Source organism: Carcharhinus amblyrhynchos, chromosome 33 (assembly GCF_965287045.1).
Source record: "Carcharhinus amblyrhynchos chromosome 33, sCarAmb.v2.hapA, whole genome shotgun sequence".
In the NCBI taxonomy this organism is placed as follows: Eukaryota; Metazoa; Chordata; class Chondrichthyes; order Carcharhiniformes; family Carcharhinidae; genus Carcharhinus; species Carcharhinus amblyrhynchos.
Window position 1 is genome coordinate 14,465,496 of NC_137356.1, and position 27,289 is coordinate 14,492,784.

Below are 27,289 nucleotides of genomic sequence, written 5' to 3' on the forward strand. Positions count from 1 at the left end.
CAGTTCCCACATCATACAGAAACCACACATCACATGCCCCTCCATTATTCACTGTAGTAGTTTTGAAAAAATAATTTTTTTTTCCCTTGTTTTTTCAAACGAACTCACCTGGCCTTTTTTCACTCCAGCCCTTGTTGATATTAAGCCCTAATAGCTCACTCTGCTTCCCTCTCACTCCGCTGCCCGCTCAGACGCTGCCCGCTGTCTACACCAGGCCTCCTTTTAAACCTGGCGCTGATTTAAAGCTGTCTGGCCCACAACTCCCTCTAACCACTCCCTCAGAATTCTTAAAGCAGTAAATAAATGCTTTAAACAGTTCTACAAAGAACAAAGTGCTTTAAACTTATTTTAAACAGGTTTTTAACAGGTAAAATCTTAGCTCTCTCTCTGCTCCTTCACTCGTCTGCTCCAGCAAACAAAGGGTGGTGAATCTCTGGAATTCTCTGCCCGTTGAAGTGGTGGAGGCTGCCTTGCTAAATATTTTTAAGACGCGGGTTGATGGGTTTTTGATAAGAGAGGGGATTAAGGGTTATGGGGAGAGGGCGGGAAAGTGGAACTGAGCCACGACAGATCAGTCATGATCTTATTGAATGGCGGGGCAGGCTCGAAGGGCTAGATGGCCTACACCTGCTCCTATTTCTTATGTTCTTATGTTCAGAGAGCTCCAGGATTTTGACCCAGCAACAATGAAGGAATGGTCAACATATTTTCAAGTCAGAAGGGGAACCTCCAGGTGGAGGTGTTCCCGTGTGTCTCTTGTCCTTCTAGATGGTAGAGATTGTGGATTTAGAAGGTGTTGTGTAAAGAACCTTAGCAAGTAGCTGAATCCTCAGATCCTATCATGTGGCACCCTATGAGTAACAGCTTGCCAACTTCAAACTGATCTGTTTACTCCTACTCTTGATTTTCTGTCCTTCACCCAATCCTTTTACGTCCAACTCATGAGACCCAATTTTGTGCAAGATGGCCTTGTCTTTTTAAATCCAAATCTATTGTTCCCTTTATCTACCTGCAGTTTAAAATCTGAAATAACTCTGATAGACTTGTCAAACAGTTTCCCTTTTAGAAAACTGTGTTGACTCTGATTGCGATTTGCATTTCTAAGTGCTTTAGTGGGCAGAGTAGTTCAACCACAACTGGCTTTCGTCCATCAATGAAGAAGCACTCAATAGGCTGCCACGGTTGCTATCAGCAGTTTCCTGATGACCCTCCTCTCTGTTAAAAGTGATGCTCATGATCGATCTTGTGTCCGGTAGCAGAGCTCCAGGGGCTGATGCTGTCCCAGTTGAGGTCCATGAAACTGGGGGGGGGGGGGGGGTGGGTGGGTAAATGCCTGGTCAGGAAGATCATTGAACAATTTTCAATAGCACAGTGGTTAGTGCCGCTGCCCTGCAGCACCAGGGACCGGGTTCAGTTCCTGGCTTGAGGTCACTGTCTGTGTGGAATCTGCACGTTCTCCCCATGTCTGTGTGGATTTCCTCTGGGTGCTCTGGTTTCTTCCCACTGTCCAAAAGATGTGCTGGTTAGGGTGATTGGCCATGCTAAATCGTCCCTCGGTATATCAGAACAGACATCGGAATGTGGCAACTAGGATTTTCGCAATAACTTCATTGTAGTGCTAATGTAAGCCTCACTTTGTGACACTAATAGACAAACTTTAACTTGTGTTGAGAACATAGAAAGTAGAAGCGGGAGTAGGCCATTTGGCCCTTTGAGCCTGCTCCACTATTCATTATGATCATGGCTGATCGTCCAACTCAAATCTGTTCTTGCTTTTGCCTTATATCAACAAAGAACAATACAGCACAAAAACAGGGCCTTTGGCCCTCCAAGCCTGCACTGATCATGTTTACCTATCTAAACCAACCGTTTATACCCCTCTATTCCCTGTTTGCTCATATACCTATCGAGATAAGTCTTAAATGTGGTTAAGGTATCTGCTTCGACCGCCTCACGTGGCAGTGCATTCCAGGCCCCCACCACCTCTGTGTAAAAAAAAACTTCCGCCTCATATTTCCACTGAACCTTCCCCACACCCCCACTTACCTTAAATTTATGCCCCCTTGTGATTGTCATTTCTGCCCCTGGGAAAAAGCTTCCAACTCTTCACCCTATCCATTACCCCTCATAATTTTATAAACTTCTATCAGGTCATCTCTCAGCTAAACAATCCCAGTTTATTCAATCTCTCCTCATAGCTAATACTCTCCATACCAGAGAACATCCTCGTAAAACTTTTTGCAGTCTCTGCAGAGCCTCCATGTCCTTCTGGTAGTGTGGTGACCAGAATTGGACACAGTATTCCAAATGTGGCCTAGCCAACATTTTATATTACATAATTTGCCAGCTTTCATACTCGATGCCCCATCCAATGAAGGCGAGCATGCCATAGGCTTTCTTCACCACGTTATCCACCTGTGCTGCTACTTTTTAAGGATCTGTGGACCTGCACTCCTAGATCTCTGTGTCTATGCTCCTGATCGTTCTGTCATTTATTTTATATCCTTTGATCCCTTTAGCCCAGAGCTATATCTAACTCCTTCTTGAAAATATAATGCTTTGACCGCTGCTTTCTGTGGTAGTGAATTCCACAGGTTCACCACTTACTGGGTGAAGAAATTTCTCTCATCACAGTCGGGAACATCCTTCCTGCATTACCCTGTCTAGTCTGTTAGATCTATGAGATCTCCACTTTTTCTTCTAAACGCGAGTGAATATAATCTTAACCGACTCAAATTTTCCTCATACGTCAGTCCTACCATCCCAGGAATCAGCCCAGTAAACCTTCGCTGCGCTCCTTCTATAGCAAGAACATCCTTCCTCAGATAAAGAGACCAAAACTGTGCACATTATTCCCTCTCTCTAAACCCTGTGTTCTCCCACATTCCTGAGCAAGTAACCATTCTGCAAGAGTACATAGATGCCTCCGCTGTCCACCTGTACACGAGGAAGGAACTTGCCAATCATAGCATAATGTCCTCCTCTTAATATTCATTAGAATCTTCACCGGAATTCTTCCCTGACACACCCCCAGGCACTAGCCTTGTATCGAACTGGCACTACCTGGATAATTCTGGGGATGCCAACTTGATCCACTGTATGGCATGACCTTCTCCCCTGAGGCCAGTAGTCGCCCCGGAGTACTGCAGGTGCCTGCTTTTAGAGACCAACCGTGCTTCCCGTCATTCTGCCATCACCCTACTGTGGATGAGTTTTCTTATTCCTTTGTGGGACATGGGCTTCACTGGCTGGCCAGCATTTATTGCCCATCCCTAGTTGCCCTGAGAAGGTGGTGATGAGCTGCCTTCTTGAATCGCTGTTGTCTGTGTTCTTTGGGATGACCCACAATGCCGTTAGGGAGGAAATTCCACGATTTTGACCCAGCGACTGTGAAGGAATGGCCAGTATATTTCCAAGTCAGGATGGTGAGTGGTTTGGAGGGGAACTTGCAGGTGATGGTGTTCCCATGTATCTGCTGCCCTTGTCCTTCTAGATGGAAGTGGTCATGGGTTTGGAAGTTGCTGTTTAAGGATCTTTGATGAATCGCTGCAGTGCATCTTGTAGGTAGTACACGCTGCTGCTACTAAGCATCGGTGGTGGAGGGAGTGAATGTTAATAGATGTGCTGCCAATCAAGCGGGCTGCTTTGTTCTGGATGGTGTCAAGCTTCTTGAGTGTTGTTGGAGCTGCAGCCATTCAGACACATCTGAACTTCTGACCCATTTCCAGTCACTAATGGAGTTAAACAGGGTTGCACACTAGCGCCATTTCTCTTCAGCATGTGTTTCTCTGCCATGCTGTCTGATGATGATCCTGGCATTATAATCAGATAATGCAAAGGTAGGAAACTTCTCAAGGTAACTCCAGACAAAGACTGTGATCAATAATCTCCCTCGATGTCAACAAAATGAAAGTGATTGTCATCGACTTCAGGAAGCATAGTGGAGAACATGATCCTGTCTACATCAATGGGGATGAAGTAGAAAGGGTTGAGAGCTTCAAGTTTTTAGGTGTTCAGATCACCAACAAACTGTCCTGGTCCCCCCATGCTGACACTGTAGTTAAGAAAGCCCACCAATGCCTCTACTTTCTCAGAAGACTAAGGAAATTTGGCATGTCCACTACAACTTTCACCAACTTTTACAGATGCACCATAGAAAGCATTCTTTCTGGTTGTATCACGGCTTGGTATGACTCCTGCTCTGCAACAAACTACAAAGGGTCATGAACCAAACCTAATCCATCACTCAAAACTGCTTCCCATCTATTGACTCTGTCTACGCTTCCCACTGCCCTGGTTACACTCTAACACTCTTGTATGCGCATGACTCGGCACAATACTGGTACACAGTCCAAGAGGCAGCACTACTTTCATTAGAGCTGCCTGTGGGAACTTCTGAAGATCGGATAGTGACTCAAAAATATCAGAGATGGAGGTGCTCGCCTGAGCTGTCATGCCATGCAGCCAAGCCATGTTGAGACTCACAACTGAGGAGGTGGGCTGATTGTGTCAGCAGAGTACCTGGTACTTGCATATCAATGTAAATATTCTCTGGCTGTCAAATGAAGAACTGCTAGAACACTCTGAAGGTTTTATTTTGGAGTTTTGAGAAGTTTGTTCAGGATGGCTGCAAATCTGGGGCAAACAAAAACCAGAGCGGCCTCTTTTGTAAGCCAGTGGGTTCTAGAGGCATAGACAAGGCAAGCAGAGGAAACCCTGACCTTGCAGCTCATCCAACACTTAATTGCCAGCAATGTCGGTTCTGTTTGCAGCATAGCATCTTCTTTATTAGTCACAACTAAGGCTTACATTAACACTGCAATGAAGTTACTGTTAAAATCCCCTAGTCGCCATGCTCCAGCGCTTGTTCGGGTCAATGCACCTAACCAACACATCTTTCAGACTATGGGAGGAGCCCAGACCATCCGGAGGAAACCCATGCAGACACAAACAGAATATGCAAACTCCACACAGACAGTGACCCAAGCCGGGAATCGAACCTGGATCCCTGGCGCTGTGAGGCAGCAATGCTAACCACCGTGCCACTCAGATCTCAGCAGTCACCTGCATATTGATCAGAAACCTACTAAACACTCCAGATGATGGGGAATTATTTAAAGTCTCTCACCGGAATTCTACCCCGCTGCCCACCACAGAATTGGAGTGGACGAGGGGCGGACAGTGGGAAGGTCCGTTGACCTCGAGTCGGTTTTCCAGTCTTGGGTCAAGCAAGGCTGCGAAATCCCACCCTCTTGTTTTTTCTCTGTTGCTGCCCATGATATTAAGTGGTTCCATCACCATCTTCCTTTTCTGGCACAGAAGGTGGCCATTTGGCCCATCACTCCAGCCCATGATCTGTAGACCTATAGATTGTGGTATCTCAAGCGCAAATCCAAGTACTTTCGAAATGAGCATCTCTGCCACCCATTGGGTGAAAAATATTCATCCCCTCAACTCACCTCTGGCTCTTCCAGCAATTGCTATAAATCCCCAGTCCCTTATTATTGACCTCTCTGCTAATGGGAATAAGTCCTTGCTGTCCAGCCTACTGCAACCCCTTGTCATTTTATATCCCTCGATTAAATCTCCCCTCAGCCATACCTGCTCCTGAGCAAACACTCGCAGCCTCCTCCATCTTTCTTCCTGGTTAAAATCCTAAATTCTGGCAACACCCTTTGAATAAAGAGAAACAAAGAGGCAGCACAATGGTTAGCATTGCTGCCTCACAGTGCCAGGGACCTGGGTTCGATTCCTGGTTTGGGTCACTATCTGTGTGGAGTTTGTACATTCTCCCCGTGTCTACGTGGGTTTTCTCCAGGTGCTCCAGTTTCTTCCAATAGTCCAAATGACGTGCTGTTTAGGTGCATTGGTCCAAACAAGTGCCATTGTGTGGTGACTAGGGGAATTTCACAGTAACTTCATTGCAGTGTTAATGTAAGCCTTACTTGTGACTAAGAAATAAACTTTTAAAAACTTCAAGAAATGCTGAATGATGGAATTTTAAAGGAGCTACAGAGAGAGAGAGAGAGAGAGACAGGGCAGCAGAGCAATTCAACGAAGCAGTTAATGAAGCATGTAGGAAAATGATCTTTATTAATTGAGGGATAGATTACAAAGGCCAAGAAGATATGATGAATCTGTTTATAGAATCATATAATCCCTACAAGTGCAGAAGGAGAGCATTTGGCCCATCGAATCTGCGCCGACCACAATCCCGTCCAGGCCCTAACCTGATAACCCCATGCATTTACCCAACCTGGTCCCCTGACACGAAGGGGCAATTTCGCATGGCCAATCCACCTAACTTGCACATCTTTGGAGTGTGGGAGGAAACCAGAGGAATTCCAAAATATTTTGGAAACCCAAAGTAAAGTTACGTAAAGTTTATTTATTAGTCACAAGTAAGGCTTAATTAACACAGTAATGAAGTTACTGTGAAATTCCCCAAGTCGCCACAATCCAGCACCTGTTCAGGTCAATGCATCTAACCAGCACATCTTTCAGAATGTGGGAGGAAACTGGAGCACCTGGAGGAAACCCACGCAGACATGTGGAGAACGTGCAAACTCCACGCAGACAGTGACCCAAGACGGGAATCGAACCCGGGTTCCTGGCGGTGTGAGGCAGCAGTGCTAACCCACTGTGCCACCGTGCAAACACAGGAAGACTGTGTTAACTCCATACAGACAGTCACCCAAACTAATTTTAAATTAACCAAGTTTTAAATGTATCCCAGGGATACATTTCGGAAGGGTGCTGGGGAGATTTACACGGAGGATACTGGGTATTTGTGACTGAATGAAGAAGGGGAAATGGATGGCTGAGGAACCTGACTCATGAGAGTTATCAAAGCAGCAGAAATACCGTGAGGAACGATGTTTTGTACAGAGTGAGTTGTTGTGATTTGGAATGCGCCGACCTATGGGAATCATTCAGAGACATGGGGTTAACTGGATAGCTTTCTGAGAACTAAGCCAGGCACGGGAGGCCGAATATGTCTCTGTTGTGTGATTCTGTGGGCCTCTGATTGTACATTTCAGCAACGTAACTCCTGTTTTGTTCCTTTGAAGCCATAAAGGACATCCGTTACTAATAATAGAAGGGTATGTGATTTTCCCCCCCCTCACCATCTTAGTTTGGCTTTAGATTGCTCCCTTGTCTGATCTTGTCTGTTCTGTATTCAAGCAACATTATTTTAATTAGTATCTCCCAATATTATTCTGGGCACCTCGCTCTTATTTTCTTTGCTTCATTGCGGCCCCTCTCCCTTGGCCAAGTGAGTTTGAAACCTGTCCAACAGTGGTTCTTCTTTCTGTGAGGCCAGTGGTTCCAACCTTGTTTAGTTGGCATCCATCACATCTTGTCAGGCTGCCTCCTGCTCCTGAATAGGTCAGAGTGCTATACCAATCCAAAATCCTTGCTCCTGGACCATGGTGGCATGGTGGTTAGCACTGCTGCCTCACAGATCCAAGGGTCTGGGTTTGATTCCCAGCTTGGGTCACTGTCTGTGTGGAATTTGCACATTCTCTGTGTCTGCATGGGTTTCCTCCCACAGTCCAAAAAACATGCTGGTTAGGTGCACTGGCCATGATTAAATTCCCCCTCAGTGTACCTGAACAGGTGCTGGAGTGTGGTGACAAGGGAATTTTCACAGTAATTTCATTGCAGTGTTAATGTAAGCCTACTTGTCACACTAATAAAACCATCTTGTAAACTTCACAGTTGCTACCAGGAAGCTGATGCACAACCGCTACCAGAATCCAAAATCGTGTTCTACTTCTTAATTCTACTTAAAGTCTCCAGTGCCTGTGGACGTCTGATTATATCACTCTTTATCACTGAACTCATTTTATCTCCAATTACCAGGGCTGCTCCTCTCCCCATTGGCTTCCCCGTCTTTACTATTGATCTTTATAATATAGTGTGTTCAGTTCCTGCTGCCATTCATTTGGTCTCCGGAATTCAACATTGCTGTGCTCTCAATGTCGAATTCATCTAACTTGTTCTTTGTGCTCAGTCTAAAGAATTATCTCTTTGACTTCTGTGTGTCTATTGATGTGTCGTCCAGTTCCCTCATGTTTTTATCTCTGTCACATTGCCTGTGACCTGGATAATAATCCACAGGTTATAACCCTTGAGGTCCTGTTTTGAAAAAATAGTTCTTACCTCCGATTGTTGTCTGAACAGGACCTCTTGCTTAGTCCTGGCCTCTCCAATCAGCATAGTTTCTCTCCATCTACGTGACTGTTCCGAATGAAACCTTATTCTACCTTGGGTGCCCTCACACACCACCCTCTCAATCAAACCAACTCCATTCCGAAGCTGCACCTGTCTCTGAGCTGTGTCCCAATTCTGGAAGCAACTGTTCAGATACTGCTGCCCCGCTTCCTTTCTCTGTCAGACTCTGCAACTTGCGCTTCAGCTCAGTGACTTGGAGGCAGAGGCATTTATTGCAAAGTTTCACCCAGGACAGTCTTATTGCCCACAAGCGACAATGTACTGTACCGCAGTTGAGAGATACCACCTGCTCTTCTATGCCTTAGTTTGGGTTTATTTATGGATCATTAGTTGTTGGTCTTTTTAAAACAAAATCCCATTAAGCGCCAAAACACGGAACAAAGTTTTGAATATCGCTTGTGCTTCCTTAAACGATTGCAAGTGTTAAGACAAAAAGAAGTATCACCTTTCCCTTTTACAGCTTATTACTGCTTATATCAATGACTTAGACAAGGGGAGCAAAGGCCCGGTAGCTATGTTTGCAGATGACATCAAGATGGGTGGGAAAGTATGACGTGAAAAGGATATAAGGAGGTTGCAGATGGATAATACGTTGAGTGAATGGGCACACATCTGGCAGACAGAGAATAATGTGGGGAAGTGACATTCACTTTGATTTATTTTGGTTTATTATTGTCACGTGTATTAACATTCAGTGACAGCACGCTAGACAGACAAAGCATACCATTGATAGAAAAGGAAACGAGAGAGCGCAAAATGTAGTGTTATAGTCACAGCAAGGGTGTAGAGAAAGGTCAACTTAGTGCGAGGTAGGTCCATCCAAAAGTCTGACGCCAGCAGGGAAGAAGCTGTTCTTGAATCGGCTGGTATGTGTCCTCAGACTTTTGTATCTTTTTCCCGATGGAAGGCTGAAAAAAAGCAGAGAATTACTTAAACGGAGAATGGTTGTGGAATTGTGAGGTGCAGAGGGATTGAGGTGTTCTAGTGAACGTGTCACAAAAAGTTGATATGCAGTTGCAGCAAGTAACTAAGAAAGCGAATAGAACTGATTAGGAGAGGAATTGATCAAGAAGGATGTTATGCTTCAGTTATACAAGGCAGACATTGTCCATGTTTGGCAGTAAAGTAAAACTGGCAAGTAGGCCAAACCATGGCTTACAAGGGAAATTAGACATTGTGTTAGGTCCAAAGGAGAGGCATACAAATTGGTCCAGAGAAACAAGAAATCTGAGGATTGGGAGCAATTCAGAATTCAGCAAAGAAGGACAAAGGGATTGAGTAGGAACAGGAAAATAGAGTACGGGAATAAGCTTGTGGGGAACATGAAAACTGATTGCAGAAGTGTCTACAGGAATGTGAGGAGAAAATGATGAGTGAAGACAAATGTGGATCCTTTACAGTCAGAAACAGGGGAATTTATAATGGAGACAAAGAAATGGCTGAGCAACTAAATACATACACTAGTTCCATCTTCACAAAGGAGGACACAAATAACGTAATGGAAATGTTGGGGAACGCAGGGTTCAGTGAGAGGGGCTAACCGAAGGAGATCAGTATCAGTAGAGAAGTGGTGTTGGGGAAATTGATGGGATTGAAGGTGAATAAATCCCCAGGGCCTGATAATCTATATCCCACTTAATATAGTGGTCCTAGAAATAGTGGATGCATTGGTGGTCACCTTTCAGGATTCTATAGACTCTGGAACAGTCCCTGCAGATTGGAAGGTAGCTAATATAACCCCACTGTTTAAAAAAGGAAGGAAATCATGCTTGACAAATCTACTGGAATTCTTTGAGGATGTAACTAGTGGAGTTGATGAGAAGGAGCCAGTGGATGTGGTTTATTTGGACTTTCAGAAAGCTTTTGACATAAGAGATTCGTGTGTAAAATTAAAGCATGTGAGATTGGGGGTGGTATATCGAGATGGATAGAAAACTGGTTGGCAGAAAGGAAACGAAGAGTAGGAATAAACAGATCTTTTTCCAAATGGCAGGCAGTGACAAGTGGGGTACCACAGGGATTGGTGCAGGGACCCTAGCTATTCACAATATATATTACTGATTTAGATGAGGAAACTAATGTAATATATCCAAATTTGCAAATGACACAAAGCTGGGTGAGAGGGTGAGCTGTGAGGAGGATGCCGCGATGCTTCAGTGTGATTTGGACAGGGTAAGCGAGTGGGCAAATGCATGGCAGATGCTGTGTAATTTGGATAAATATGAGGTTACCCATTTTGGTAGCAAAGATAGGAAGGCAAATTATTATCTGGCCACAAACTGGGAGAGGGGATTGTGCCACAAGATCTGGCCTCGTACACCAGTCGCAGAAGGTAAGCATGCAGGTGCAGAAGGCACCATAGCAAGAGGATTCGAGTACAGGAGTAGGGATGCCTAGCTGCAATTACACAGGGCCTTGGTAAGGCCACGCCTGGAATATTGTGTCCCATTTTGGACTCTTTTGGTGGAATTTTACTGGCACATCTGCCTGAGGTTCATACGATCCTGCCCGAGGCCATCAGAGAATGCCATTCCCCGAGCCTTGCCCACCCCCCCGGAATCAGGACGGACATGCCAGTGGAATTCTGGCCCTTATCTCAGGAAGGATGTTTTGCTGTAGAGAGAGTGCAGAGAAGATTTACCAGATTGATTGATTACTGGTTGGCAGGACTGATTGAGTTGGTTAGGATTATATTTGCTGCAGTTTAGAATGAGGGGGGATCTCATAGAAACCTAGAAAATTGTAAAAGAACTAGACAGGATAGATGCAGAAAGGATGTTCCAGATGGTGGGGGAGTCCAGAACCAGACATCAGAGTCTGAGGATACAGGGTAGACCGTTTAGGACAGAGATAAGGAGAAATATTCTTCAACCAGAGAGTGGTGAATGAATGGAATTCATTATCACAGAAGTAGTTGAAGCCAAAACATTGAATATGTTTGAGAAGCAATTTGATTTTGCACATGGGGCAAAGGGGATCAAAGGATAAGGAGGGAAGGCGGAATCAGGCCATTGAACTGGATGACCAGCCATGTTCATAATGAATGATGGAGCAGGCTCGAAGTAGGTCATTCGGCCCTGTTACTCTTATTTTCTATGTTTATGTGAGATCACAGCTCGAATACCTTTTCTGATTTGATTTATTATTGTCACATGTATTAACATATAGTGAAAAGTATTGTTTCTTGCACACTATAGAGACAAAGCATACAGTTTATGGAGAAGGAAAGAAGACAGTGCAGAATGTAGTGTTACAGTCATAGCTAGGGTGTAGAGAAAGATCAACTTGCTGCAAGGTAGGTCTATTCAAAAGTCTGACAGCAGCAGGGAAGAAGCTGTTCTTGAGTCAGTTGGTACGTGACCTCAGATTTTTGTATCTTTTTCCCGACAGAAGAAGGTGGAAGAGAGAATGTCTGGGGTTGTGTGAGGTCCTTAATTACGCTGGCTGCTTTTCCCGAGGCAGTGGGAAGTGTAGACAGAGTCAATGGATGGGAGAATCATAGAACCCAAGAGTGCAGAAAGAGGCCCTTCGGCCCATCGAGCCTGCGCTGAACACAATCCCTCCCGTGCCCTACCTCCATCTCCCTACATATTATACCCACTAATCCCTCTAACCTACATATCCTGGGACACTAAGGGGCAATTTCTTAGCATGGCCAATCAACCTAACCCACACATCTTTGGACTGTGGGAGGAAACCCGCGCAGACACAAGGAGAATGTGCAAACTCCACACAGACAGCGACCTGAGCCGGGAATCGAACCCAGGACCCTGGAGCTGCGAAGCAGCAGTGCTAAACACTGCTACCGTGCCGCGGAGGCTGGTTTACGTGATGGACTGGGCTACATTCACAATCTTTTGAAATTCCCTGCGGCTTCTTGGGCAGAGCAGGAGCCATACCAAGCTGTGATACAACCAGAAAGAATGCTTTCTATGGTATGTATGTCCTCACTGGGTGCTAAGTGAGGGAGAAATGTTCTGTGACCCGACACTGGCATCCATTTCAATGATGCGAAACCAGATTCATCCAAAAGAAAATCCACTGTTTAATTTTTTAGAATGTGGAATTGATGATGGAGGTCAGTGAAGGGCAACCTCGGCCAGTCAGTGGGCGCATCAGTGGCCCTCCACCTCAGTGGGCCGTAAGATTGAAATCAGGCTTGTTCATGAGCCGTAAGATTAGTGATTTAACTATTTAATACACACTGAATATGTCATAAGTTATAGAAAATGCTTAATTATTTATATATTAAAGTTTTAGAAGTTTATTTATTAGTCACAAGTACACTTACATTAACACAGCAATGAAGTTACTGTAAAAATCCCCTAGTTGCCACACTCCGGTGCCTGTTCGGGTATACTGAGGGAGAATTTAGCATGACCAGCACATCTTTGGACTGTGGGAGGAAAATGGAGGAAACCCATGCAGACATGGGGAGAATGTGCAAACTCCACACAGACAGTGACCTGAGCCGGGAATTGAATCTGGGTCCTCGGTGCTGTGAGGCAGCAGTGCTAACCACTGTGCCACCGTGGCGTCCTTAATAGAACTGTCTTCAACTTCACATGGTAAAAACAAAAGAAATATTAATACTTTGGACACAGAGGGAGTGCACGGCTCTCAGAGTCAATGTCATAAGCAATCAACACACACCTCACTTCAATTGCCTTTGCTTTATGTGTGAGTTACTTCAATCACACCAGTAGGGACAAAAAAACAACTTGGACGTGGTGTGGCAACCATGCACAACAGCAAAATGTCTTGTGGGCAGCACTCAGAACCTGGATGGGCTACCTGTGGCTCCCCGGGGTGCAGGCTGCCCACTGCAGATGTGAGTGGTTGTGGACTGGGTGCCCACAGGTTTGAACCTTCCCTGGGGTTCTGGCCCTCTGTTCAAACTGGGTTTGTGGTGAGCTAGTGATAGCTCACCACCCCCTGCCCGTGTGTGCGCAGGATGCAGGCTATTCCAGGCTGCAGTGCCACGACTTATCGACTTAGTAAGGGACAAAATCTGACCATACTCGAAGCATGGGGGTTTTTAAAACAAGTTAGTGAATTGATATTGTGGTCTATATTTTACAGCACCATGCACTACAGCATTCTGTTATTTTTATTCATTCGCTTATTCATTTCTGGCAAGGACAAGGTTTTTCTTGCTCCTTTCTCTCTGACTGACCTTGAGAAGGAGGCTGGTGTACTGCCTGCTGGAACTGCAGCAGTCCAGGTTGATTTGCATGATGGGGACGCAAGATACAGGAAATGCAGAACTGGAGACAGGTTCTGCAGTCCACCTGGTTGTTTCAGAGTTCCATTTACCCATTCTGGCTCGGTACCCAGATGTGTTTGTTCAACCCAAGCTGTATTGTCGAAAATGCTTTGAAAGGACGTAGGATGCTTTGAAAGGGGGAGTGGGGGGGTGGTTGGGATTGCGGGGGGGATGTGGGAGTAGCAGAGAAAACAGCACGAGTTGTTTTGAAAACCTACATCTTTGAAGTGAAAAAAAGCCTTGGATTTGACTTTTTGTTTTTATCCCCAAGGACCGCAAGATGCTGTCGACTGCACAGCAGATGCTGCAGGACAGCAAGACCAAAATCGAGGTGATTCGCATGCAGGTTCGGAAGGCAGTACAGGCAGACGAGTTACATCTGGAGGTGGAGGATGGACAAGGTAAGTGTTGGAGAGGGGAACCTACGCTGGTGCTTGATACTGGGTGTATTCCAGCTACTGTGTCATTCCTGGGCATGAGTGGATTAGAAAATCATTCCCACGATAAATGGCAATAAATTTCCTTTTGATAACACCTTACCCAGTCTAGGCGAGTGCTAAAGTGCTGGTGAGACCTGGCATGCTTTGGTAGTGAAACAATGAGAGTGGAGGACATGGCAGAGTGTGTGTTGGATTATTGACTGCATCCTGTCTCACTCTGTGCTCACAATGTTGGGAAACTAAAGCAGAAAGAACTGTCAGTCAAATGTGCAAGTGATTTCTCCATCAGAAGCTGGGATTCTGCACCTGGATCACTCCCGTTCCCACCAGGGCTGATTGAGATTCTAGCTGTGAATCGAGCCTGGGTCCTCCGTACTGTGAGGCAGCTTCAGAGGGGCCCAACTGATTCAATTCTAAAATTGTGCTTCTTAAAGAAAAGATCTTTTTAAAAGTTTTCAGTGAATGACAGGCTGAGGATTAAAAGCTGTTGAAATAATAGCATGTTATCATGGTGGAACCAAATAAATGTGATGTGAAGAAGATCAGAGAATATAGTAGCACAGAGAAAAGGCCATTCAGCCCATTGTTTCGATTCTGGCTCTTTGAAAGAATCATGCAATTAATCCCACCCTCCTCCCCACCTCGCTGTCTTAGAGATTCCTCTTCAAGGGTTAATTCAGTCTTCTTAAACTGTTGAAGCTGCCACCACTACCATTTTGAGAAAGTGCATTCATAAAATCCTGCAGTACAGAAGGCCATTCAGCCCATCAAATCTGCATCGAACACAATCCCATGCAGGCCCTATCCCCATAACCTCATGTATTTACCCTAGCTAGTCCCCCTGGCACTAAGTGATAATTTAGCACAGCCAATGCACCCTAACCAGCACGTCTTTCGGACTGTGTAAGGAAACCGGAGCACCCGGAGGAAATCCACGCAGACATGGGGAGAATGTGCAAATTCCATACAGATGGTGACCCAAGGCCAGGAATTGAACCTGGGCCCCTGATGTTGTGAAGCAGACTGTAATAATTACTGTGCTCATTACTAATCCTCCACTGGAAATCGTTTCTCTTTATTTATAATTTTTAACAAACCCTTTCGCAAAAACCCAGCTTGCAGGTGCAGCAGGTGGTCAGGAAGGCGAATGGGATGCTGGCCTTCATAGCGAGGGGGATTGAATATAAAAGTAGGGAGGTCTTGCTGCAGCTGTATAGGGCATTGGTGAGGCCGCAGCTGGAGTACTGTGTGCAGTTTTGGGCGCCGCACCTGCGCAAGGATATTTTAGCCCTGGAGGGAGTGCAGCGGAGGTTTACTAGGCTGATACCGGAGTTGAGGGGATTGAGCTATGAGGAGAGGCTGAATAAACTGGGCTTGTACTCGTTAGAGTTTAGAAGAATGAGGGGAGATCTCATTGAGACGTATAAGATGATGAATGGGATGGATAGGATAGAGGTGGAGAGACTCTTCCCGCTCAAAAAAGACAGTAGGACTAGGGGGCACAGCCTCAAGATAAAGGGGAGGCAGTTTAGAACGGAGTTGAGGAGGAACTTCTTCACTCAAAGGGTGGTGAATCTCTGGAATTCTCTGCCCGTTGAAGTGGTGGAGGCTGCCTCGCTAAATATTTTTAAGAAGCGGGTTGATGGGTTCTTGATGAGAGAGGGGATTAAGGGTTATGGGGAGAGGGTGGGAAAGTGGAACTGAGCCACGACAGATCAGCCATGATCTTATTGAATGGCGGGGCAGGCTCGAAGGGCTGGATGGCCTACTCCTCCTATTTCTTATGTTCTTATGTTCTTTCGTTTTGGGACCAGCCCTATTAGAATCTTCAGTTTGATAAGGAAGTCCCCAAGTGAGACATTGCCTTTCTTACATGGGCACAGTGCTGCTGAGCATTGGATGTAAGTGCACTTCTAACTTCAGTGCTTTTAGCTGCAAGATTCAGAGGCCACAGTTCCTGTGGAAGGTTTGAGAACCAGTTGATAGTGCTGACTGGGGGTGGTACGGTGGTCAACACTGCTGCCTCTCAGTGCCAGGGACCTGGGTTTGATTCCTAGCTTGGGTCACTATCTGTGTGGAGTCTGTACATTCTCGCTGTGTCTGCATGAGTTTCCTCCAGGTGATCTGGTTTCCTCCCACAGTTCAAAAGATGGGTTGGTTAGGGTGCATTGGCCGTGCTAAATTCTCCCTCAGTCCACTCAAACAGGTGCCGGAGTGTGGCGACTAGGGGATTTTCACAGTAACTTCATCGCAGTGTCAATGTAAGCCTACTTGTGACAAATAAATAAACTTTTGATTAAATTGTTTATGATAGGTCTGTGTGAGCTTTGGTGGTGACTGCATCATTGAATTGACCAGAGCAGTGTTGGTACATACTGTCTGATTCTGTGCTTTGGTTAGATGCTGCATGTCATCCATGCATTAATTTGTGTCTGATTGAAGGCATCCAGTGGTGTCTGTATAGTGTCCCATCATCATTGTTTGGAAATGTACCAAGTAATATGATAAAGACTGGATAATATCAAAGTGCAAGCTCTGAATCAGAGAGATCATAGAATTCTACAGCGCAGAAGAAGGTCATTCAGTCCTTCAAGTCTGCACCAACAACAATTACACCAAGCCTATTCCTGTAACTCCACGTATTTACCATGCTAATCCCCTGCCACTAAGGTCAATTTAGCATGGTCAATCCACCTAACCCGCAGCAGAGGAAACCACAGCACCCGGAGGAAACCCATGCAGACACGGTGAGAACGTGCAAACTCCACACAATCAGTAACCCGAGGCCAGGATTGAACCAGGGTCCCTGGCACCGTGAGGCAGCAGTGCTAACCACTGTGCCACCCGTGCACATGTACAAGTCCAGAGTGTAAAGAAACTTTAGACAGGTATCATGCATGCTTTCTCCATTCAATAATGTTGGGACCAGCCTCCATGGAGACCATCATTAAATAGGCAACCATTCATGGCTGTTTCTTATGTTCTCTCGCTTGGTTCTTCTGTTCTCTCACTTGGTTCTTTTACTAACTGAGGATGGGGACTATCAGACTCTATAAATGCACTACACTTCCAAAGATCCATAAAAACTCTATAGTGCAGAAAGAGGCCATTCAGCCCATCCAGTCTACACTGACTCACTGAAAGAGAGTCCCACCCAGTCCCCATCCCTGTAATCCTGCGCATTCACCATGGCTGGTCCATTCAGATCTTTGGACAGTATGGGTCAACTTAGCATGACCAATCCACCTAACCTGCACATCTTTGGAGTGTGGGAGGAAATTGGAGCACTCAGAGGAAACCCATGCAGATACAGGGAGAACATGCAGGCTCCACACAGTGACCCGAGACCAGAATTGAACCCGGGAACCTGGCATTACGAGGCAGCGTGCTAACCACTGTGCTAACGTGTTACATCCAGTGACTTTAAAAAGAAATTTTAAATCCCAGCGACTGACTCAAGCTCAGTTTAATTTATTTATTAGTGTCACAAGTAAGGTTTACATTAACACTGCAATGAAGTTACTATAAAATTCCCCTAGTCACCACACTCCGACACCTGTTTGGGTGCACCGAGAGAGAATTTGGTATAGCCAATGCACCTAATAGCACCTCAGGATCATAAAACAAGACTTCACTTTTTAACACTTTTACTGTAACAAACAACAAAAAGCAGCAATGAATGAACATTACTTATTAAGCAACTAATACGCTAAATTGCAGAAAAGATACCTCTCTTTAACTTCCAAACACAACCCAAAACCCTCACACTGCATTTATATGTAACACTGAACTTTCCACAGAACTGCAATCTTTACAGGAGCCAGACCAAAGTTACTCTCTGCTTCCATTGGACTCGCTCATCCCTGTTCTGATAAATCATGATATCTAATATCCATCAGAGGTCATTTCTCTCAGTCTTCTGATAATCTCCAAAGCAACTTCCAGTAATGAAGCTCACCCATTTCCTCCTTGACTATGATAAGGTGAATCTTCCAGTCTTCCTAAGAAGATGCTCCCACCTGAATTCTGCCTGGTGGCTAACAGAAAACAGTATATTCCCTTGCTATTTTCAACAGCAGCCTCCCCCTCTCTCTCTGGGACATTCACACACTTGTGTCCAGGATCTCTGACCCGTGATTGCTTGATGTTTCATTGGAAGGAACTCTTTGAGTAGTATCATAGAGTCATAGAGGTTTACAGTATGGAAACAGGCCCTTTGCCCAACTTGTCCATGCCACCCCTTTTTTTAACCCCTAAGCTAGTCCCAATTGCCTGTGTTTTGGCCCATATCCCTCTATACCCATTTTATCCATGTAACTGTCTAAACACTTTTTAAAAGATAAAATTGTACCAGCCTCTATTACTGCCTCTGGCAGCTTGTTCCAGACACCCACCGCCCTCTGTGTGGAAAAAAATTGCCGCTCTGGATACTTTTGTATCTCTTCCCCTCTCACCTTAAACCTATGCCTTCTAGTTTTAGACTCCCCTACTTTTGGGAAAAGACATTGACTATCTAGCTGACCTATGCTGCTCTATTTTATAGACTCTATAAGATCACCCGTAAGCCTCCTATGCTCCAGAAAATATAACTTCCAGTCTATCCAGCCTCCCCTCATAACTCAAACCATCAAGACCCGGTAACATCCTAATAAATCTTTTCTGTACTCTTTCTAGCTTAATAATATCCTTTCTATAATAGGGTGACCAGAACTGCACTCAGTATTCCAATTCCAAGTGTGGCCTTACCAATGTCTTGTATAACTTCAACAAGACTTCTCAACTCCTGTATTCAATGTTGTGACCAATGAAACCAAGCATGCAGAATGCCTTCTTCACCAAACCCCCCCCCCCCCCCCATCCACTTGTGACTCCATTTTCAAGGAGCTATGAACCTGTACACCTAGATCTTAGTTCTATCTCTCCCCAGCACCCCACCATTAACTGAGTAAGTCCTGCCCTGCAAACAATAAAAACATAACAAAATTTACTCTAACTTATAAATCAAAAGAAAGGATTTAATAAATAACCTCATTACTTGGGGCCTCGCCCGGGACCATTCCAAGCTCTCCCACAATTCCAAACAGGTTCTTATTTATAGTGAGTCAGCTGGTCAGCTGACCATCACCACATCATTCTATAATTGGCTCCATGGTTTACTGGGTCAGCTGATCTTTACAATTTGTTAACATTGGTCACATTACATCCAATACGAAGTTGTCACCAGTTATATTCTAACACCTGAGAGTCCTAAGACTCTGCAAAGCCAGGCCAGTTGCTTGTGCTGTTGTCTTTCGATGTGAAAGCTAGCACTTGGATTTCAATAAGATTTGATCTGGGGGCGGTCCAATCCCCATGACAACCAGGTCACATTGACTTATCCTCAGGCAGAACTAATGTGAAGTCACATGCTCCATTTTACCCTGAATTAAAATAAAAACTGTCAAATATAGCCATCCTGTGAAGCCTCACACTTATAGCAATGGATATATTTTAACTCCCACTATTTTCCCTTTATCTTTTTTTCCCATTAAGCTAAAGATGAGAGCATTTTTGAATGTCAGTTTGTTGTCAGATTGGATGTTGAGTCATGTCCATTTACTGATTGTCGGGTGGACGCGGAGCAGTGTCTGACATAAACGGGTGGTGTCTAATGATGATTCTAATATTCATCGAGTGGTATCTTGTATCATGCTCAGTACATCATGTGAATCCTGATTGTGTTGATTAAGCAGTGCCAACAACAGCACTGTGCATTTATATAGCACCTTAATTTAATAAAGCACTCCAAGGTGCTTTGCAATCACTTTATCTGCCATCCCATGTGGGATGGCATAGTGGCACACTTGGTCAAATGCTACCTTGATGTCAGGGGCAGTCACTCACCTCACCTCTGGAATCCAGCTCTTCTGTCCATGTTTGAACCAAGGCTGTAATGAGGTCAGGAGCTGAGTGACCCTGGTGAAACTCAAACTGGGTATCACTGAGCAGGTTTTTACTCAGCAAATGCCACTTAGCTAGGATTGGGGCGGCACAGTGATTAGCACCAGGGATAGGGTGTTCGATTCTCGGCTTGAGTCACTGTCTCTGCATGTTCTCCCCATGTCTGCGTGGGTTCCCTTCAAGCGCTTATATTTCCTCCCACAGTCTGAAAGAAGCACTGGTTAGGTGCTTTAACCCGAACAGGCATTGGAGAGTGGCGACTAGGGGAATTTCACAGTAACTTCATTGCAGTGTTGATGTAATCCTTACTTGTGACTGTAATAAATAAACTTTAAACTTTAGACTGGTTATGAGGTAAATATTTATAGGGGATTTGTCCTTTTTTTTCCATTGACAGGACATACCTGGACAATTTTCCATATTGTCAACTAGATGCTTGTGTTTAGGAGCAGGTTGGTTCTGGAGCATGGTCTTCAGCACCTACAGGTGGGATGTTATGAGGGCCGATAACCTTTGCTGTATCCAGTGCCTAGTCACTAGAGCAAATTGAATCGGCTGAAGACTGGTGTTTGTGATGGTCCAGAGAGGGCGAAATAGATCATCCAGTGAACACTTCAGCTGAAGATTGTTGCAAATGCTTCAGCCTAGGGCTCCTCCATCAATGAGGATGGGGATGTTTGTAGAGTCTACTCCTTCTGTGAGCTCTTTCATTATCCACTGCCCTTCACAACTGGATGTAGCAGGACTGCAGATCTTGGATCTGTACTGGGACTCCTTAGCACTCCATCCATGCTACTGAAGCTGTTGGGTGCACAGTAGCCCTGTGTTTTCTAGCAGTGTTCAGAATCCAGCTTTATGCTACTCTTTATTACTGGGTGGCTGTAGGATATCATATCTTGCATTAGCTTCGCCTCTTGCATCAGGGGACACAAACATGCTGGCAGCAAATGTTAGTGGATATTACTGTCACCTAGTTTGTTCTGCTCTGAAATATGACTGTCGTATTAATGCCCCCACCTCAATCCCCCGGTTCTGACCAAGTGTGTGGCTAGGGACGTTGAGCCATAGTTTGGTTCACTGGTTAGCACTGCTGTCTGACATTGCTAGGAACCTGGCCATGGGTCACTGTCTGTGCGGAACTTGCACTTTCTCCCTGTGTCTCTGTGGGTTTCCTCCCACAGTCTGAAGATGTGCAAGTTAGGCCGGTCAGCCATGCGAAATGACCCCTTAATGTCAGGGGGATTAGCAGGGTAAATACGTGGGGTTACGGGGATAGGGCTTGAGTGGGATTGTTGTCGGTACAGACTTGATGGGCCGAATGGCTGCTTTCTGCACGGTAGGGATTCTATTCTAGTTGAACTTGCTGCTGCTATGATGTGGCAGATCTTCAGCTGTGTCCCAGCTCCAAGTGTGTCTGAAGTGAGTACTTTGGCAGCTCAGCTGAGTTTCAGAACTGCATTTGAGGGGAAATGGTTCAGTCATGCAATATTTGTTAGACCTTAAAATATCACAGCCAGGCTGAGATACCCGGCCCAAGTTCTTGCCTAATTCTGTTCCTCTGAGAAGTGTTACTAAACATTTCATACGCTGCACAGGAATATCTCTGCAGTTTGCTTCCAGATGGAGCTAGGGTTTGTTTGAGCCGCTTTCTGCTTGAGTGGGACATTGAGAAAACCCAGGCCGATTTTAATTTTTTAAGAAATAAAAGTTACCCCCAGACCACTGGCTCTACCCAAATCTCTTCCAAATCACTTTAAGCACATAAGAACTAGGAGCAGGAGTAGGCCATCTGGCCCCTTGAACCTGCTCCGCCATTCAATAAGATCATGGCTGATCTTTTCGTGGACTTAGCTCCTCTCACCCGCCTGCTCACCATAACCCTTAATTCCTTCATTGTTCAAAACTCTATCTGTCTTTGCTTTAAAAACATTCAATGAGGTAACCTCAACTGCTTCACTGGGCAAGGAATTGCACAGATTCACAACCCTTTGTGTGAAAAGAAGTTCCTTTCAACTCACTCCTAAATTTGTTCCCCCTTATTTTGAGGCCATGTCCCCTAATTCTAGTTTCGCCCGCCAGTGGAAACAAGCTCCCTACTTCTATCTTACTTATTCCCTTCATAAGCTTATATTTTTCTATAAAATCTCCCCTCATTCTATTGAATTCCAATGAGTATAGCCCTAGTTTGCTCAGTCTCTCCTCATACGCCTGTCCACTCTGGAATCAACCTAGTGAATCTCCTCTGTATCCCCTCCAGTGCAGTATATCCTTTCTCAAGTAAGGAGATCAAAACTGTACACAGTACTGCAGGTGTGGCCTCACCAGCACCTTATACAGCTGCAATATAACCTCGCTGTTTTTAAACTCCATCCCTCTAGCAATGAAGGACAAAATTCCATTTGCTTTCTTAATTACCTGCTGCACCTGCAAACCAACTCCTTGAGATTCCTGCACAGGACACTCAGGTCCCTCTGCACAGCAGCATGCTGCAATTTTTTACCATTTAAATAATAGCCCATTTGCTGCTGTTCCTACCAAAATGGATGGCTTCACATTTACCAACATTGGACTCCACCTGCCAGACCCTTACTCATTCACTTTGACTATATCCCTTTGCAGACTTTCAACGTCCTATGCACACTTCGCTCTGCCATTCATCTAAGTGTCATCTGTGAATTTTGACACACTACGTTTGGTCCCCAACTCCAAATTATCTGTGTAAATCATAAACATTTGCAGTCCCAACACTGATCCCTGTGGCACACCACTAGTCACTGATTGTCAACCAGAAAAACACCCATTCACCCCCACTCTTTGCTTTCTGTGAGTTAACCACTCCTCTATCCATGCTAATATATTATCCATAACACTGTGCACCTTTATCTTATGCAGCAGTCTTTAGTGTGGCTTCTTATTTAATATCTTCTGGAAATCAGGTGCTGCAGTTTCCTCCCACAGTCTGAAGATGGAGTGACTGTGTTAAATTGTCCATTAGTGATCCAAGATGTGTAGGTTAGGGGGATTAGAGGGTAAGTACACGGGGTTACAGGGATCGGGCCTGGGTAAGATGCTCTGTCTGAATGTTGGTGCAGACTCGATGGGCTGAATGGTCTCCTTCTGCACTGTAGGGATCCTGTGGACCAGTTGAGATTCCTCAGTGTACCCACAACTCAACAGACGCAATAAATAAAGAGTTGATCAGGACAAGATAGCTGCTCCCATGGTTTACTTACCTATAGTGCTCGTATGTCGAATGGAATACAAGGCATCCATGTCTCCTGTCCTGTTGCTGTTCCTTTAATAACATCTATATTACATTGTGCACACCTATTCAGTGTAAAACCAGGCTCACGTCCAGCTCCCGTCATAACGTCAAGCGCTGTTCAAACTCTGTTCCAGCACAGAAACCAAATATTCCACCTGGTGAAAATCTGCAGTAGGAACAGGAATGGCACAATACTCGGCACGTTTGGCAATATCTGTGGAAAGAGTGATGAATGAGGACTTGGGTCAGAGTCCTTGTTCTTGAATGTTAACTGAGTCACTCTCCCAACAATTGCGGCCTGAATGTAACCAAGCATTTTATGAGGAGGTGATGGCCTAGTGGGATTATCACTAGACTATTAATCTAGAAACTCGGCACATATTCTGGAGACTTGAGTTCGAATCCCGCCATGGCAGATGGTGGAATTTGAATTCAGTTAAAAAAAAAACTGTAATTAATAATCTACTGATGACCATGAAACCATTGTCGAGTGTGGGAAAAACCCATCTCCTTCACTAATATCCTTTAGGGAAGGAAATCTGCCATCCTTAACTGGTCTGGCCTACATTTAATTCCAGAGTCGCAGTAATTTTAGAAACGTTACACTGCAGAAGGAGGCCATTTGGCCCATTGAGTCTGTACTGACAACAATCCCACCTTGGCTTTATCCACATAACCCAACTTATTTATCCTGCTAACCCCTCTAACCTATGCATGCTGGGACACTAAGAGGAAATTTAGCATGGCCAATGCACATCTTTGGACTGTGGGAGGAAACAGGAGCACCTGGAGGAAACCCAAGGAGAGACAGGGAGAATGTGCAGAGTCCACACAGACAGTGGAGATCCACAGGACTTGTATATTCATCCCGAGAGACCATTGAACACACATATGTGACCCATGAAGATGCAAAGCGCACAGCTCGTATCTGCAGGGGAAATCAGTCTACTTTTGGAACAGTGCAAAATAGGAGATAGGAATAGGAGGCTATTTGGCCCTTTGAGCCTGCTCTACCATTCATTCTGATCATGTCTGATCAACCAACTCAGTTGCCTAATTCTGCATGTCATTACCTTTGATCCCATTCGCCCCAAGTGCTATATCCAGCTGCCTCCTGAATACATCCAATGTCTTATGTCTGAACGTTTGCAAGTTTTAACATGTGATCTTTCTGTTCTCCTTTCCGAAGCTAAACCAGAGCTCAGCCTCCTCGAGCTGAGAATTGAAGAGTTGCGGCATCACTTCCGTGTGGAACATGCCGTGTCCGAAGGGGCTAAAAACGTTCTTCGCCTGCTGGGGTCGGGGAAGATTCAGGATAAGAAAGCGCTGTCTGAGGTAAGGAATTAGAAAGCACCTTGCAATCGACCTCCCTGTGGGCCATTTTCCTGATGATGGTTGAGTTCCACAGCTGGTCCACTTCTGATGTACGTTTTGTCTACACAGCTGTGACTTTGAACTTGTGTTTAAACTTCCTCAGTGCCTGGCTCTGAAATTGTCGCTCTATCCTTCCCACTTCCTCTTGTTTGCTTAGCTTGGCCTATTTAGTTGATTTTCCTACATTCCCTTTTGTTTGTATTTCAGCTGTGGGCTTGTACTGTGTAGATAAATATGTATGTGAAATCAGAAGAAGGGATTGGGTTGATGGTTTAGAGATGGCACAGTGCACAGTGGTTAGCACTGCTGCCTCACTGCTCTGAGGACCTGGGTTCGATTCCTGCCTTGGGTGACTGTCGCTGTGGAGTTTGCATGTTCTCTCCATGTCTGTGTGGATTTACATAAGAAATAGGATTAGGAGTAGGCCATCTAGCCCTTCGAGCCTGCCCCGCCATTCAATAAGATCATGGCTGATCTGTCGTGGCTCAGTTCCACATTCCCGCCCTCTCCTCATAACCCTTGCTTATCAAAAACCCATCAACCCGCGTCTTAAAAATATTTAGCGAGGCAGCCTCCACCACTTCAACGGGCAGAGAATTCCAGAGATTCACCACCCTTTGAGTGAAGAAGTTCCTCCTCAACTCCGTTCTAAACCGCCCCCCCCTTTATCTTGAGGCTGTGCCCTCTAGTCCTACTGTCCTTTCTGAGCGGGAAGAGTCTCTCCACCTCTATCCTATCCATCCCATTCATCATCTTATGTGTCTCAATGAGATCTCCCCTCATTCTTCTAAACTCTAACGAGTACAGGCCTAGTTTATTCAGCCTCTCCTCATAGCTCAACCCCCTCAACTCCGGTATCAACCTAGTAAACCTCCTCTGCACTCCCTCCAAGGCCAAAATATCCTTGCGTAAGTGCGGCGACCAAAACTGCACACAGTACTCCAGCTGCGGCCTCACCAATGCCCTATACAGCTGCAGCAAGACCACCCTACTCTTATATTCAATCCCCCTCGCTATGAAGGCTAGCATCCCATTAGCCTTCCTGACCACCTGCTGCACCTGCAGGCTGGGTTTTTGTGACTCATGCACAAGGACCCCGAGGTCCCTCTGCACTGTCGCCTGCTGCAGTTTTTCGCCACGTAAGTAATTGTCCTCCCCAGCATTATTCCTACCAAAGTGGACCACCTCGCACTTGCCAACGTTAAATTCCATTTGCCAGTTCCTGGCCCATTCGCCCAGCCTATCCAGATTCTTCTGCAGATTCTCCAAACCCTCCGCGCAATTTGCCATTCCACCAATCTTGGTGTCATCAGCAAATTTCGACACCATACACTCGGTTCCCTCCTCTTGGAATGCTGCCGGGATAGTTTCCTGGAACAGTGTGTGTTGGAGCCGACGAGGGAGCGAGCTATCTTGGATCTGGTGCTATGAAATGAGGTGGGTAGAATTAGGGAACTTGCGGTGAAGGATCCTCTTGGGGAGAGTGATCATTGTATGGTGGAGTTTCTGGTGCAGATGGAGGAGGAGAAAGTGGGTTCCCGGACACGCGTCCTTTGTTTGAACAGAGGGGAGTACGGAAGGATGAGAGAAGAATTGGCGAATGTGGACTGGGGGAGCGCGTTGGAAGGTAGGTCTGCTGAGGAGCAGTGGAGGATCTTTAAGGAGATCTTTCTTGGTGCTCAGCAGAAATTTATTCCGATGGTCAAAAAGGACCGTAGGAGGAGAGGTAATAAGCTGTGGATAACGAAGGAGGTGAAGGAAAGTGTTAAATTAAAAGCGGAGGCGTTTAGAGTAGCTAAGAGTAGTGGACGAGAAGAGGATTGGGATAGGTTTAAATGTCAACAAAGATTGACAAAGAAGTTGATAAGGGTAGGAGAAACTATGAAGCTGGGCTAGCGCTTAATATAAAAAAGGATAGCAAGAGTTTTTATAAATATATAAAAAGGAAGAGGCTGGCTAGGGTGAACGTTGGTCCCTTAGAGGATGAGAAGGGGGACTTAGTGGTAGGGGATGGGGATATGGTGGAGGTCTTGAATAACTTTTTTGTTTCGGTCTTCACGGAGGAGGACGTGAATAATTTGCCGGATGTTAGAGATGGAAAGGTGGTAGGACTGGAGGGTCTCAATGACATTACTGTTACTAGAGAGGTGGTGCTCGACAGACTGGAGGGGCTGATTGTGGACAAGTCCCCAAGACCGGATAGAATGCATCCGAGGGTCCTGAAAGAAATGGCGGAGGTGATAGTGGATGCCTTGGTGGTTATTTTCCAGACGTCGCTGGATTCCGGGGAAGTGCCGGAAGATTGGAAAACGGCTAATGTTACGCCGTTGTTTAAGAAGGGTGCCAGGCAAAAGGCGGGGAGTTATAGGCCGGTTAGTTTAACGTCTGTTGTAGGTAAAATGTTAGAATCCGTCATCAAGGAGGAAATAGCGAGGCATCTTGAGGGGAATTGCTTGATAGAGCAGACGCAGCACGGTTTCGTTAAAGGGAAGTCGTGTCTGACAAATTTACTGGAGTTCTATGATGATGTGTCTCGGGCGGTGGGTAGAGGAGAGCCGGTGGATGTGGTCTTTCTTGATTTTCAGAAGGCGTTTGACAAGGTACCTCACAAGAGGTTATTGCAGAAGGTCAGGGGGCATGGAGTTGGGGGTAGGGTGTTAGCGTGGATAGAGGATTGGTTGTCAAATAGGAAGCAGAGAGTGGGGGTCAGTGGATGCTATTCGGATTGGCGGATGGCGACTAGTGGAGTGCCCCAGGGGTCAGTGC

General features: G+C 45.5%; 1 protein-coding gene across 1 annotated transcript in view; it reads left to right on the top strand.

The window, feature by feature from the left end:
- The window catches only part of LOC145360858 (serine/threonine-protein kinase N2-like), a 144,923-nt gene that overhangs the window by 47,119 nt on the left and 70,515 nt on the right, over positions 1 to 27,289 (top strand). The window contains exons 4-5 of the mRNA XM_080216337.1: positions 13,776 to 13,905; positions 24,339 to 24,484. Coding sequence (XP_080072463.1) covers positions 13,776 to 13,905; positions 24,339 to 24,484 — 276 coding nt within the window. The remainder of the gene's footprint in view (positions 1 to 13,775; positions 13,906 to 24,338; positions 24,485 to 27,289) is intronic.